The following is a 12,403-nucleotide window of genomic DNA, read 5'->3' as shown; positions in this document are numbered from 1 at the left end:
CCAGCTGTCACCTGGAACAGACCCATCACAGGGACGGCTCTGTTCCCACGACTGAGGCTGACACGTCTCTGCAGAAATGCAAGACGGCATACAGAGCTGCAAAGAAACGGCTGAGTGAAAGTGGCAGTTCTGCTGAGACAAAGCTGTAATAATGCTGCGTTGATGACTTATCAAAGAAATGGAAAGCCCGGGACATGAAAAGGTTTAGTTCAGAGGTTTATTTCTCCTTTTTTCTTTTTTTTTTTTTTTTGCTCATTTAACACAAACAGTTTAGGCCCTTCATATCGGAGTTTCTTACAAAAGGAAATGCAAAAGAGTCCTTGTAACAGTTTTCACGTGACAACAAGAAGCGAAGTGCAAACCACGGCTTACAGTCAAAACATTGTGTTTTTAATATTTCGTAAAAAAAGAAGGGACGCCTTGCTGATCCTTCACGGCGCTCTTTTGACGAAGTTTAGGCCTTCTCGTACGTGCGAACCGCTGTGACTCCCTCAAAGGTTAACGTCTGGGGGGGAAAAGGAAAAAAAGACATAATAGCAGATATGAGCATGATGGGAGAACTTAAATCTGATCATTTGGGTCGTGCAAAGACGAAGTGAGCGAGGTCAGTTTGACCTTCGAGACCCCTACCATCACCATCTTCCCATCCTTGATTTCCCTCACGAACTTGGTCTCTTTCCCGTCCCACTTCTGCACGTGCACGAAGGTGTCTCCTTCCACGGTGAAAGTGGACTGCAGGCAAAGGGTAAAAACGCTCAAATTAAACAAACTCTTTCCACACCAGAGAACAGTCTGCAGATTTCAAACCTACAGCCGGCTTACTTTGACATGTCTGTCATCAGGGGTGGTCTCCTCGAACTCCTCTCCCAGCTTGGCAGAGAGCTCAGTGTTCCTGAAAGTGCTCAGGGTTTTCACCACCACTTTGTCTCCATCTTGGCTGATCACCACTGTGGGTTTGGTCATGTTGCCCACCTGCCTTGTGGCAAAACCGACCCCTGCCAACATAAAAAAAAGGTGGATGCCTTAAGGCATGCCGGACGCGCCTCTAATTAATAATTAATGAAGAGAACAAAACCCATAATTTTTTTACCAAGTGCCTTCATGTAGTCATCAAAGTTCTGGCTGTCGACCAGCTTCCATGTAGCGCAGAAAGCTTCCACCATCGTCGCGGGTATTATCAGTCCTGGTCGGTGCTCAAACAGCGGTAAGCCCGGAGCAAACTCTGCATCCCGAGCGACGCGTCTGTCCATCAAAATCAAAACCCTGCCAGAGGGCGGGGACGTCAACTGCAGCGCGACGAGCTGATTGGATGCTCCAGGAGCTGCGCGAGCTATGATTGGTCGAGAAAAATCATGCCTTTAAACCCGGCGAAAACAGGCCAGGAGGGTCACTCCACGTCTTATCAAAGAATTGTGGAAATATTGTTAAAAAATTATAGCTCAGTTACTCCAGAGAAAACCAGAATTCTATTTTATTTTTCACTTTAAAGCACAGTAAGAGAGGGAAATTTAGTTTTGCTTTTATTTTGCAGTTTTCTTGCATTAAATATGTTGATGTAGCAAGAAATTTAAACATAAAGTGAAGTAGTAAGCACAAGGTTACACTGACCTCGTGTTCTGACCTGCCTGTCTGAGTGTGTGTTCATTGGACTGCTATGTTAGCAAAATAATTCATGACAGATTTTAACTGCCAGAAGTTTGAAAACACTTGGGCAAAAATGGCTATAACTCAGTGAATTTTGCATATTCTGTATATTTTAGCATAGTAGTAGCTCAGCTGAGTTATTCTCAACACATTGTCTGAACACAAGTCACAAAATCATGACATTGTGCATAGCGGAATTTACAAAATTTGACTGAAACGATTCCAACTTTGTCTCTTCTGATCACAAGATGACCCTAGTTTAAAACGTGGGCAATCAGAAGGCGTTGCTTTGATCGGTCGTGGTGAAGAAGAAGTTGGTCTATCCTTATTCCAACCCTCACCTATGATCACGAGGTTTGGATGACGATCAAAAGAACGAGATCCTGGATAAGTGGCTGAAATGAGCTTCCTCCGTAGGGCGGCCGGGCTCAGCTTCAGAAATAAAGCGAGGAGCTCCATCATCCAGGAGGGGCTTGGAGTAGAGCTGCTGCTCCTTCGCATCGAAAGGAGCCAGCTGAGGTGGTTCAGGCATCTGATTAGGATGCCTCCCTTTGGAGGATTTTCAGGCATGTCCTACTGGGAAAAGACTTTGAAGCAGTCCCAGAACTCACTGGAGGGATTATGTGTCCTCTCTGTCCTGGGAACACCTCGGGATCACCCAGGAGGAGCTGGAGAGTGACGCTGGGGAGACGGATGTTGGGGTTTCTCTCCCGGACCTGTTGCCTTCATGACCCGACCACAGATAAGAGGTAGAAGATAGACGGATGGCTATATGGATTTATTCAGGGTTTGCTAGGCCTTTAATTAAATGAGCGAAAACAAGAGCACATCAAGAAAATCATTTACATTTTTTAAGCAGAGACTCCATCCATTAAACTGATCGTGGCCATAAGCTGCAAAAGTAACTGCTTAGGGTCCCTCAAGGACACTTAACTACCCACAAAACAGATTTACACAGTTTAATCTGCATTAGCTGTAATCATATGAAAGAAAACATAGTTTGAGATTTATGTTATTGAAGAGACAGTTTAATTTTACTACTGTGTTGGTTTCTGCCTCTTAAAAAGAAATTGATAATTTTCTGAAGTTAAACACAAAGTTGAACTCCACTTTCCACTTTGGTCTCGGCTGATTGATAATAGGATTGATAATTGATTCTAATTGTTAAATTTAGCACAACCAGACATCAAGTCAATTTAAGGAATTTGTTTTCACTGTATTAAAACTTGTCAACAGACAAATAATGCCCAAATGATACAACATGGACAACATAAAGAGATGTTAGTGGTGGTGAGAGGGCTCCAAATAACATTTTACTCAGGGCCCTGCATCACCAGGGCAGTCTCTGAGACGATACTGCACATGTGTGAGGGGTTTTTGTTTGCTTCTTTTTTTTTTGTAGTTGTGCCGATCCATGATGTTGCTCCAGTCTACTGGCAGCAGTGTCGCTCGGTTACATACAATCAATAAGTGCGGAGCTTTAATGTTTGTGCCAAATGTCACCATAACTCATCGAAAAGTTACTCTGGGCAAACATGTTCCTGGAAAAAGAAAGAAAGATAAATGCATAAAAACTTATAGGCAGAAAGCAGAGATTCAGTAAAAACCTTAAAGGACCACACACAAATACCACTGTTTATTTATTGTTCATAAAATACTTCCTGCAAAAGCTCCTTGACATGGATACAAACAGATTTCTGCTGCCTCGTTACAGCAGATCAGTTCTTATCAATGCAACATAATATGAGATCAGTAACACCAGAAGTTGATATCTTTCAATGCGAAATGTAATTCCGCCCCGCACATGGCTTTTTGTTTTGAAAACTAAACATATTTTTATTTGCCAATTTTTGACACTTGCCAAAACCAGACAGGTGAGAAGCAGCATCAAAAATTAATTTTTCCCCCATATAAATAAAAAAATTTAACAAGAATCACTCTTCATTCCCTGAAGTTCAGACCTAATGCATGCAACTTAAACAATATGAAGATGGATTTTCACTTTCAAATAAGTTTTACAGTAGCAGAAGTGAGCTGCAAATTTATCAAACATCTTAACCAGTTTTTATTTATTAAAATTAAGGCAAAACAAAACAAAAAAACCCTCTCAGCTCCATACAGTACAGCCCGCTTTAATCTGCAGTCCTAAAGGGGTGAATATGCGTTATGGCACCGTTAAATGCACACAGCTGAACATTTAACAGTTCTTTAAACGTTAAATGGCGTGATTTATCTTATAGGCGCAGGGCAACCGTTCAGAGTAAAAGATGGATACCAGAAAGTGCAAAAAGAGGTAGAGGAAGAGGAGCGGGAGAGTTTGAGAGTGAGGTAGGGAAGACAGAGCAGCGACAACGCTTCTCCACATTAAGGCCTATCTCTCACCTCCCTGAAAACGAGCGTATAAATCGGGTTACAGATCCAGAGAAACCGTTTTTGTTCACACAGTGATGGGTGCGTCAGAAAACAAGCATTACTCACACTGCACCTCATGAGGCTTTTTCTGAAGGCAGTTCCCTCCTTAAGTGGCTTTTGATACAAGAAAATTATTAATGAAGAGAGAAGGCAAGAATTTAAAAGTCAATAATATAAATTTCTAACCTTTCAGTTAATAGAAACTCCAGTTAATCATCATCAGATAAATGTCTTTCTATAAAAGTTAAAAAAACAACAACTTTCTGATAAATTTACAGCACTGATCCGTGCACCAAAAAGAAAGTTATGTTTTAAGGATTTCTCGTATTAAAGAGGTGTGGTTGGTCAGTTTTGAAAAGTTTGTAGTGATAAGAAAACAAAGATGGATCATCTAAAAGCTGTAATACTGCGTAGAGTAAAAATCCCTTTTACAGCACAAAACGGAAAAATCAAAGCAAATAAAGTCAAACTTTTTCTTCTTTTGAGACGTCACAAAGTTAAGAAGCAGGAAGAAATTTATGCTTTATGTGGCACTTTACAAAGACGAGTGCAGTTCTATAAAATTCAAAACGGCACAAGACTGATCGAGTCGGATTGTCGTAAAAGCAACGTGGCGCCTCATTAGAAGCCCTGGTTTGTCCACAAACCCTTGGAAAGAAGGCCGCTATCTGAAAACTCCCACGCTGATTGATAACGGCACCTCTGGCTTCCTCGGTTTGGTTTGTCCGGCACCATTAGAGGCTGCAGACTTATCTCTGAAAACATAAGAGTGCAATGTTTCAGCATAAATATATGGACTGAAAATGACAGAAAGCTGCTTATTCCGCGACAAAAGCATCTGTAAGGTGTTGGGGGTCCCCACCCTTTCCTGCGTTGCTCTGCCTGTTCCCTGAGCCTCTGCTGGCCCTGCTCGTCCTCTGCAGTGATAAAGTCCCTGTTGTTGTCGATCAGGAGATTCTACAGGAATACAAAAACATCAAGAACAGATTTAGAACATCTCAGAACAGAAACCAGACATCAGTAAATGATTAAAACTTTATGAATACCTTGATGCCGATTACGTCACCATCCTTGAGGTGGAACGGTGGTCCTAGAAGTGATTCTGCCTTTTTCTTCTTCCTCTTTTTGGAAACCTGCTGAGTCTGGGAGTAAAATACACAGAATATATTAAAATACCTGGCAACGAATAAGACCTGAGAATGCAGAGATCTAATCAACGTTCCTGTCTCATGTTTGACAATTTTCTTCTTTCACTCAAACCCTCAAACCAAATGTCTTTGCAGGAAACTGTTCTTCAAAATTACCCAGTTGGACATTTCGTCCCACGTGTGTTTTTCTGGCTGGTGTTTGGCCAGCAGCAGTGAATCGGGCGAGAGACCGTAGTGAGCAGCCAGACATGTGCGCAGGGAGCGAGGAGAAGAATCATGGGATGCGTCCCAAACTAGCTCCTCTGTGGGGTAGAAACTCCTCTCCCCTGGAACTCCCATCTTAGCTTTCAGCAGTACTTGCTTAGGCCTTGTAAACAATAAAAAAATGACTTTATACATAGAATAAATGGACAAAATACAACAAAAAAAATACTATGGTGCTACAAAACTTACCCAAGATCTTCCTCCGTCAGGAGTCGCTGCACACAAACGTCTGCACCGCTGTTCAGCTTCAACTTCCTGAGCGAAAAGAAAAACAAAATGCGCCAGTGAGATGACAGCTTTCTGTGTCAGTAGGAGAAGCTGCCATCAGTGTGGAGCAAACATTTGTCAAAAAAAAAAAAAAAAAGAGTTCGGACCTGAGTGTGACTCGCTGTCCTCTAAGAATACGAGCCAGCCTCCATCCCTCCATCTGCCACACACGAAGAAACCCAGTGGTTGGTGCAAACAGGTCCTGAAGTGTCGGCAGCGTCAGGACCTGAGAGATCAGGAGGAGAACGAGACAGAGAGGAAATCAAAGTCATGTTTTATAGAAACGGGCAGCCTTGTTGATAGTCAGCAGATCGAGAGTGTCTGATTCACAACCAGCTGGGTGCTTTTTACACCCGGAGTTCCTATCAGATGTAAATTAGTTCTTCCACACACTGCATCCGCATTTCGCTTCGTCTTTGGTAAATAAATACCGTCACAGTTATGTGTTATTCTTAATCTGACCCTGTAGTTGTTCAACGAAAATGAGCTGATTTTTTTTAAATTCTCCTTTGATATGTAAAAACCTGACAACTGAAAAAGGTGCGCTTATTTCATTTTATTTTTTCCCATCGTCTTACAAAAAATGTAGCTTACAGGACAGGCCGATTGTAAAAGAATACAAGAACTAAACTGACCTGCTGCAGTCCCATTAAAAACATTTGGCACATTATGAAATAAAACAAAAAAAAAACAAGACAAAGAGGACCTTGAGCTGCAGAGCGGCATGAAAGAAAACAAATATTTTTTTGTCAAACTAAACTGAATAGTCTACTTAATTCCCAAAGTCTATGATCTCTAAAGAACACTTTTTTCCCCTATTTTTGACACTTAATATCTTATATTTGTACTCCTTTGCTTTTTACATAGCATGTATATTTTGCACAAAATCCAAGCATTTACTGAATAGTTTTAGGCATTAAAGTCTTTCATGTGTTTAATTGTGGTTGGTTAAAACATAGCTATAAAAAACACTCAGCAGAGAAGAGTAAAATCTCCTAATTGGATCCTTTATAGGTCACACCAACTGTGTGGATTCACAGAATCCAGAACTGCACCTGAGTTTTCAGCTCCTCCAGAGTGGCTTCATCCGATATCTCGACCTGCCCCACGTTTCTCAGCTTCGCAGAGTTTCCGCCGCCGACAGGAGGCGGCCGAGTGTGCACTTCATCTGCAGTCGCCCCTCCTTTCGTTTGCTCTTCGACAGAACCGTCACCTGTGTGATTAAAATCCGTCTCCGCATTTGATGGGCCCACAAACGACCACACAGACAGCTTGAGGAAGCCCTGGGAGAGGAAACAAAAAAAGGCAGAAGTCACGAGAGGGAAGCTATGAAGCAATATTAATCAATTAAAACATCCGGAAAAATGTTTAAGTACCTTTGGAGGCAAAAGCCCCTCTGTAACAACCAATGTCTCTCCATTGTTGATCTTCAGATCTGACAGAGATGCATCCTTGGAGAAAAAGGTCTGTTGTTAACATGTAGCTACAAGTAAAATAGAAAATACAAGGGATGTAATTTGACTCCATCTGTTTTCCCAGCTGAAGGAATGTCGTGTTTTCCTCCTAACTTCTGTTACACAGCCACTGAATCACAACTAAAGATTTAACCTAATAAGATATGTTTTGATGTCATCATCCAGCCTAAATATATGTAGGACTTCTGGTCCACACTGCTCAGCCCTACTGAGAAGTCTACAAAATGATAAAAAAAAAACCAGAGCCACGACATTTTAGGAGACGTTAAATGGGTTGGGATTGATTCGTTTTAGCTATGAACAAAGCAAAACTCGCAATTTCATGCTGTATGTAGACATCATTGTTTTTGTTTTCTATAAACCTTCTCCAGTTGCCTGTGAGGTTGTGACATTTTCATAGTCTTCAGACATGTCATAAACCACACTTTTGAGTTATTCCAATATTTGCAAATATTAATTGTTGCATGTTACCTTTTACAGTACTGGCAGCTTTCAAAATAAAGAAGAACAATCTACATGAAATGGTCAGAGGATTATATATATATATATATATATATATATATATATAAATAATGATGATTAGAATGTTGATTAGAAAGGACTGATCCAATCAAGAAAGATAAATTTCAAATGAGGATAAAGTTGAACCTCATGTTGTATTTATTACTTATCTACACATCTGAGGGGACAGAAAGACCCAGAAAAACACCACCTCAGCATGACGGAGCAACCAGATCACTTCACTGCTCTGATCAAGGGTCCAGGTTTTTCCTTTAATTTCTCACTTGTCACGGGTTCCCAAAGTTGGGGTCAAGACTCCACTGAGGGTCACGAGTCCTCAAGATTAAAATTAAACCGAAACATTTTACTAAATTGTGTGTTTTTGCCATGAACGAGATAGAAAAGCAACTGTCATAAATCAAAGGAAGACGTAAATAATGCTATTGTTGTTAAGGCTGTTTGTTGTCATTGTTCCAGTTTTTAAATTGGCTTAAAGATGTTTATATGCTTCAACCTGCCACAGCTGGAGTCACAAGTCTCTTCCACGGTTATTATGTGAGTTGATAGCTTAAAAGTTTGGAAACCGTTGGTCTACGGAGCTGCTTTATTTAGATCCAACATAATGTTTATAACCGTCTGTGACTCACCTCATCCATTAGTGGTTCTCCAACCTCCTCACACCAATCCAGCTTCCTTAAGTGCCAACAGGTACCTGGAAAATTACCAACCACAGCTTGAATGAGTGAAGCAGAAGGAAAATCTGTTTCAAGAAAGCAATCAAAAAAAAAGGAAACACTTTTACCATCAAGCCCGACAGCATCTAGCATTGCTCGGAGACACTGTTAAAACAATAAAAACATTTTTAATGGCGTATGCAAGCTTCTTAAGTGAATATTTGGCAGTAAATTGTATCTTTTTATCTCACTTCTTTGACAGTGCAAGTTTTCTCCACAATAATGTCCATCTCCATGCCAGCAGAGCCCACAGTGAAATGCAAGAACAGCTGCAACAAGGAGGAAAAAACATCCCCAAACTTTAATCAGTCAGGGCTCCTTCATGTGTTTTACGGCGTAGGACACCGTTAAAGGTTACGTGGCTTTCATCACCGCAGCTGCAAGCCAAGGCGACGTCACTGAAGAAAGTAAAAAGGCGCACCTGTGATTCCCTGGGGCTGTTTCCCGGACAGAGAGTCAGTGTGGTCATGAGTCGCACTCCTGCGTCCCGAACACTCAGCTCCTCGCACACTGTCAGGAAACCCAGGACAAGACATCATACGTGCACCTTTAAAAAACCTGATTTAGGATTTCAAAGACGGATGATTGGAAGGAAAATTACAAGCAAGGAGGGGGAGTATCTATTAAAACATTTGCAGGAGGGCAGTGTTAAAAAAAAAAAGAAAAAAAAGGGAATGACATTTTGACAAAATGAGGGGGATTTCCAGCTCGTAAGTAATGTGCACCTGAAATCAACCCCAGGGAAGAAATGATACAGTACCTGGAGGAAGGAGTTTCCCCGTGCAGTCCACCTGCCTCAGACAGTACTGCACACCTGGTCACCAACACACACACACACGTTTTAAGGAGTGTACGCAAGCTTATGTAAAGCCAGTTGAAGAATGAAAACCCCATCGCCCAGACGAAGATCATTTTATGTTGACAAGGAACAGAGTTAATAGTTGTTTTGGTCAAATCTTGTAAATAAGATGAGCTCTTGCAAGATCTATTAGAGCTCCGTGTGTTGAGGATGACTCTCATCTACTACCACATCAAACTTTAGCTCAAAATCTGAAAAACTGACTGACTTATAGCTAATTTTGTGTTGGCTAAAGTCGATTAACTGTGGCGGCCATCTTAAATTAGTTTCAACGGTTAATCAGTTGTAGACGTGCAGCCGATGAGTACTTTCTGAAAGTTTCATTAAAATCCAGGCAGACTTCAACAGCAGGCGACACCCAGCTAAATAACTTACTTGCAGAACAAAATACTTTTTATGGTTAGGATCATAGTTATAGTTTATTAGATAATAATTTTACTATTTTGACTGTCTTAGCTAATGCTTAGATATGTTTAGTTTCATGATTTTACTTAGGTTATCCTATATTTCATTTTGATTATGCATGATTGATGTGTTTTTTCATTATGTACCTGCAGTATTGGATTCTGTTGTTGTTTCTGTTGTAAAGCGCTTTGGATCGCCTTGTTGCTGAAAAGTGCTACATAAATAAATCTCACTTCACTTCACTTCACACAAATAGTGACCAAGGAGCTAATTTTAAGAGCTTGGAGTCACGTGACTTTTTGAACGTAACGAGAGGATATGTAAAGTTTTCAAATTCTTTTAAACTTTTCCACAATTTTTATTAAAACTTGTCTTAAAACTGATATTTCCCTCTCATCAAGCTTCATAAAATACTCTGAATTGACAAAGCAATAATTATTTGTAGGGGATTAGTGTTTTAGACATTTTGTCGTCAAACTTGAAAATAATCTGCGTTGAACTCTACACGCACTATTTATGTAAATACTGCAAAATGTTAGTTTAAAAATAGAGTTATGGCCTCATATATCTACCTTTTTTTTAATGCAAACATTGTTCTCAAGGCATTACAGATGTAAAGTAAAAATCAAACACAGAAAAACCTATAAATTAGATTAGTTGAACAACTTTTATGATGTTCTCCTTTTACGAGTCCATCTGCCGCTGCAGTGCTATAATTATGGATAATTCGGAGCATCTTGCCTGAAGCTTGCTCCTGCAGCTGCAGCTCCTCCAAGGCTCTCTGTTTCACTTCACACAGCAGCTGTGCAGGGAGAGATTAAACAGCAGGAGAATTATTCTGGTGAGGAATATGACACTTCAATATGGAGATAAATAAAGATAAACAGACAACAATAAAGAGCAAATATAAAGACCTAAATTACTGACCATACTTCCTGTGGCTGGAACCTTGACTCTCTTCCTCTCCTCCTCTTTTTCCTCTTCACCTCCTTGTAACTGAGGCGGGAACTCCACCTGGAGCCAGCGGCAGTCAGACGGCGTGGTGACAGTGACGACGTCTCCGTTCCTGGTGAACACGCTGAACACAGAAACGGAACCTCTCGTCAGAAACCGAAGACCCTCCGAGAGCGTACGGCGCGGCGCCTGGAGGGCTCCCACCTGCTGTCGAACAACTCCGGCTCCAGCACCAGCAGGGCGTCTCCGTCCTTCAGCGACAGCTCCTTCAGGGTCCGCTGCATGTCGTCGGGGGGGAACACTTTCCACCGGCTTGCACCCCCTCCCTCTGCTGCCCCCTGTTGTCTTCCCTTTCCCCCCTTATGCTCCTGGCAGAGCAGGCTCTCCTTACGCTCCCCGAGTGCCTCCCTCACCTCCCCGAGAGTCGCGCCGCCTGCAAACCCTCTTGCTTCCCTTTTAAGTCCCGAACCCCCGTTTTCACAGTCCTCCCTGCTTTGGTCACACTCGACCCCGTTTTGCACCTCGTCGTCTTCGCCCAAAGAGGGACGGACGACAGTCAGCAAGACTGGTTCCCACTCAGCTCCCATTTGGACTGTCGCTCCACAAACCTGAAGACGATTATTTACCGAAGAAACACGTCAGATCTTTAAGTAAGATTGAAATTAACCTGAGAAAAGGTGTTGAATGATGCCTGTCCTCACCTCTCTGCCATTCCACACAAACAGATCGGTGTTTGTGGCGATCCCTGCGCTGTACAGGGACACGCTGTCGTCTGCAAAGAAAACGGATTCAAAAATGCAAATTTTCTCTCACATCACGTTAAATTTAAACTCTTTGTCTGTGTGACTGACTGAGTTACAGCCATCTGTGTTTGCTAAGGTTGACTAGCTGTGGCAGCCACCTCGAATGCGGTTGCCTCCAAACAATTATCAAACGTAGATTTAGATAAAGGATTAAAAAGTGTCTAACCTGTGAGAGTATTGTAGAGGTGCAAACCCGCAGGAAGGCTCTTGGCCACAGTCAGAGCCATGTCTCCTTCCCAGAGCTCCTGCATCTACATGGGGGCAAAACGCAAGCTTATTCTTCTTGTGACCTTCAGGATGTTGAGACACAGAGGCATTTTGGTTTTAGGGTTGCGATACCTGATAAATCGTGACGCGCAGATCTCCGACAGTCTTCCTCCGATCGAAGCTCAGGGCGGAGATTTCACTTGGTTCTCTGCTGATGGGCTGCAGGGCTCCATTTTCCAGCCTGTAGGAAGGTGCCAGGTGCAAACACAGCTCCACGGTGTTGTTACTGGCTTCAAACTCCTGTCTGGAATATTAAAAAAAAAGTTAACTTTTCTGGGTTTTGCAGAGTTTTACATTTGTTCCCACCCGTTTACCAACTAACCAACTCTGAGTCAGATCTAAGCAGCTGGAAATAAAATGACAGTGTAATAAAACAAACACGTGCGCCTGTTTCTTTACCGCATCTGCTGCAGTTTGATGCTCTCATCCTGAGCCATCTGGATGAGATGAGAAGGAACTTTATACTGAGGACTGTTCAGAGCTGGGAAAAAAGAAAAAAAAAAATAGACATTCATATACAACTAGAGAAGTTGCATTTCCTGCGAAAATGCAGTGTGAATGCTTTTTTTGCTGAATGATTTTGCTGAAAGCGGCTGAAGATATGCTGAACAGCTGAAGTTTAATGAAGATGCAAAAAGTGGAACAGAAGCTGATTTGTAGAAGATTTGCA

The 12,403-nt window shown here is 41.8% G+C and overlaps 2 protein-coding genes across 3 annotated transcripts in view; both read right to left on the bottom strand.

Annotated features, from left to right (window-relative positions):
• Nucleotides 1-234: 234 nt before the first annotated feature.
• LOC108234064 (fatty acid-binding protein, brain-like) lies at nt 235-1,246 on the bottom strand. Its single transcript, XM_017412930.3, has 4 exons — nt 1,091-1,246; nt 823-995; nt 631-732; nt 235-505 (listed from the first exon to the last, which is right to left on the bottom strand). Exons 1-4 carry the CDS (start codon nt 1,161-1,163, stop codon nt 455-457), a joined length of 399 nt encoding a protein of 132 aa, XP_017268419.1. The 5' UTR covers nt 1,164-1,246; the 3' UTR covers nt 235-454.
• A 2,025-nt stretch (nt 1,247-3,271) lies between these two features.
• usp40 (ubiquitin specific peptidase 40) overlaps nt 3,272-12,403 on the bottom strand; it is a 15,039-nt gene continuing 5,907 nt past the window's right edge. For both annotated transcript variants that reach the window (XM_017417456.3, XM_037977925.1), the window contains 20 exons: nt 12,133-12,214; nt 11,806-11,977; nt 11,633-11,717; nt 11,365-11,435; nt 10,868-11,271; nt 10,637-10,787; nt 10,451-10,511; nt 9,206-9,259; nt 8,867-8,955; nt 8,637-8,714; nt 8,514-8,550; nt 8,359-8,423; nt 7,112-7,186; nt 6,791-7,018; nt 5,843-5,961; nt 5,658-5,723; nt 5,361-5,571; nt 5,103-5,198; nt 4,919-5,013; nt 3,272-4,811 (listed from right to left, as the gene is read on the bottom strand). In XM_017417456.3, the coding sequence (XP_017272945.1) occupies nt 4,721-4,811; nt 4,919-5,013; nt 5,103-5,198; nt 5,361-5,571; nt 5,658-5,723; nt 5,843-5,961; nt 6,791-7,018; nt 7,112-7,186; nt 8,359-8,423; nt 8,514-8,550; nt 8,637-8,714; nt 8,867-8,955; nt 9,206-9,259; nt 10,451-10,511; nt 10,637-10,787; nt 10,868-11,271; nt 11,365-11,435; nt 11,633-11,717; nt 11,806-11,977; nt 12,133-12,214 (2,330 nt within the window). In that variant the 3' untranslated portion in view covers nt 3,272-4,720. The remainder of the gene's footprint in view (nt 4,812-4,918; nt 5,014-5,102; nt 5,199-5,360; nt 5,572-5,657; nt 5,724-5,842; nt 5,962-6,790; nt 7,019-7,111; nt 7,187-8,358; nt 8,424-8,513; nt 8,551-8,636; nt 8,715-8,866; nt 8,956-9,205; nt 9,260-10,450; nt 10,512-10,636; nt 10,788-10,867; nt 11,272-11,364; nt 11,436-11,632; nt 11,718-11,805; nt 11,978-12,132; nt 12,215-12,403) is intronic.

This window comes from Kryptolebias marmoratus, linkage group LG10 (assembly GCF_001649575.2).
Source record: "Kryptolebias marmoratus isolate JLee-2015 linkage group LG10, ASM164957v2, whole genome shotgun sequence".
NCBI lineage: Eukaryota > Metazoa > Chordata > Actinopteri > Cyprinodontiformes > Rivulidae > Kryptolebias > Kryptolebias marmoratus.
The sequence above is the reverse complement of the archived record's forward strand: the minus strand, read 5'-3'. Positions and strand labels throughout refer to the sequence as shown.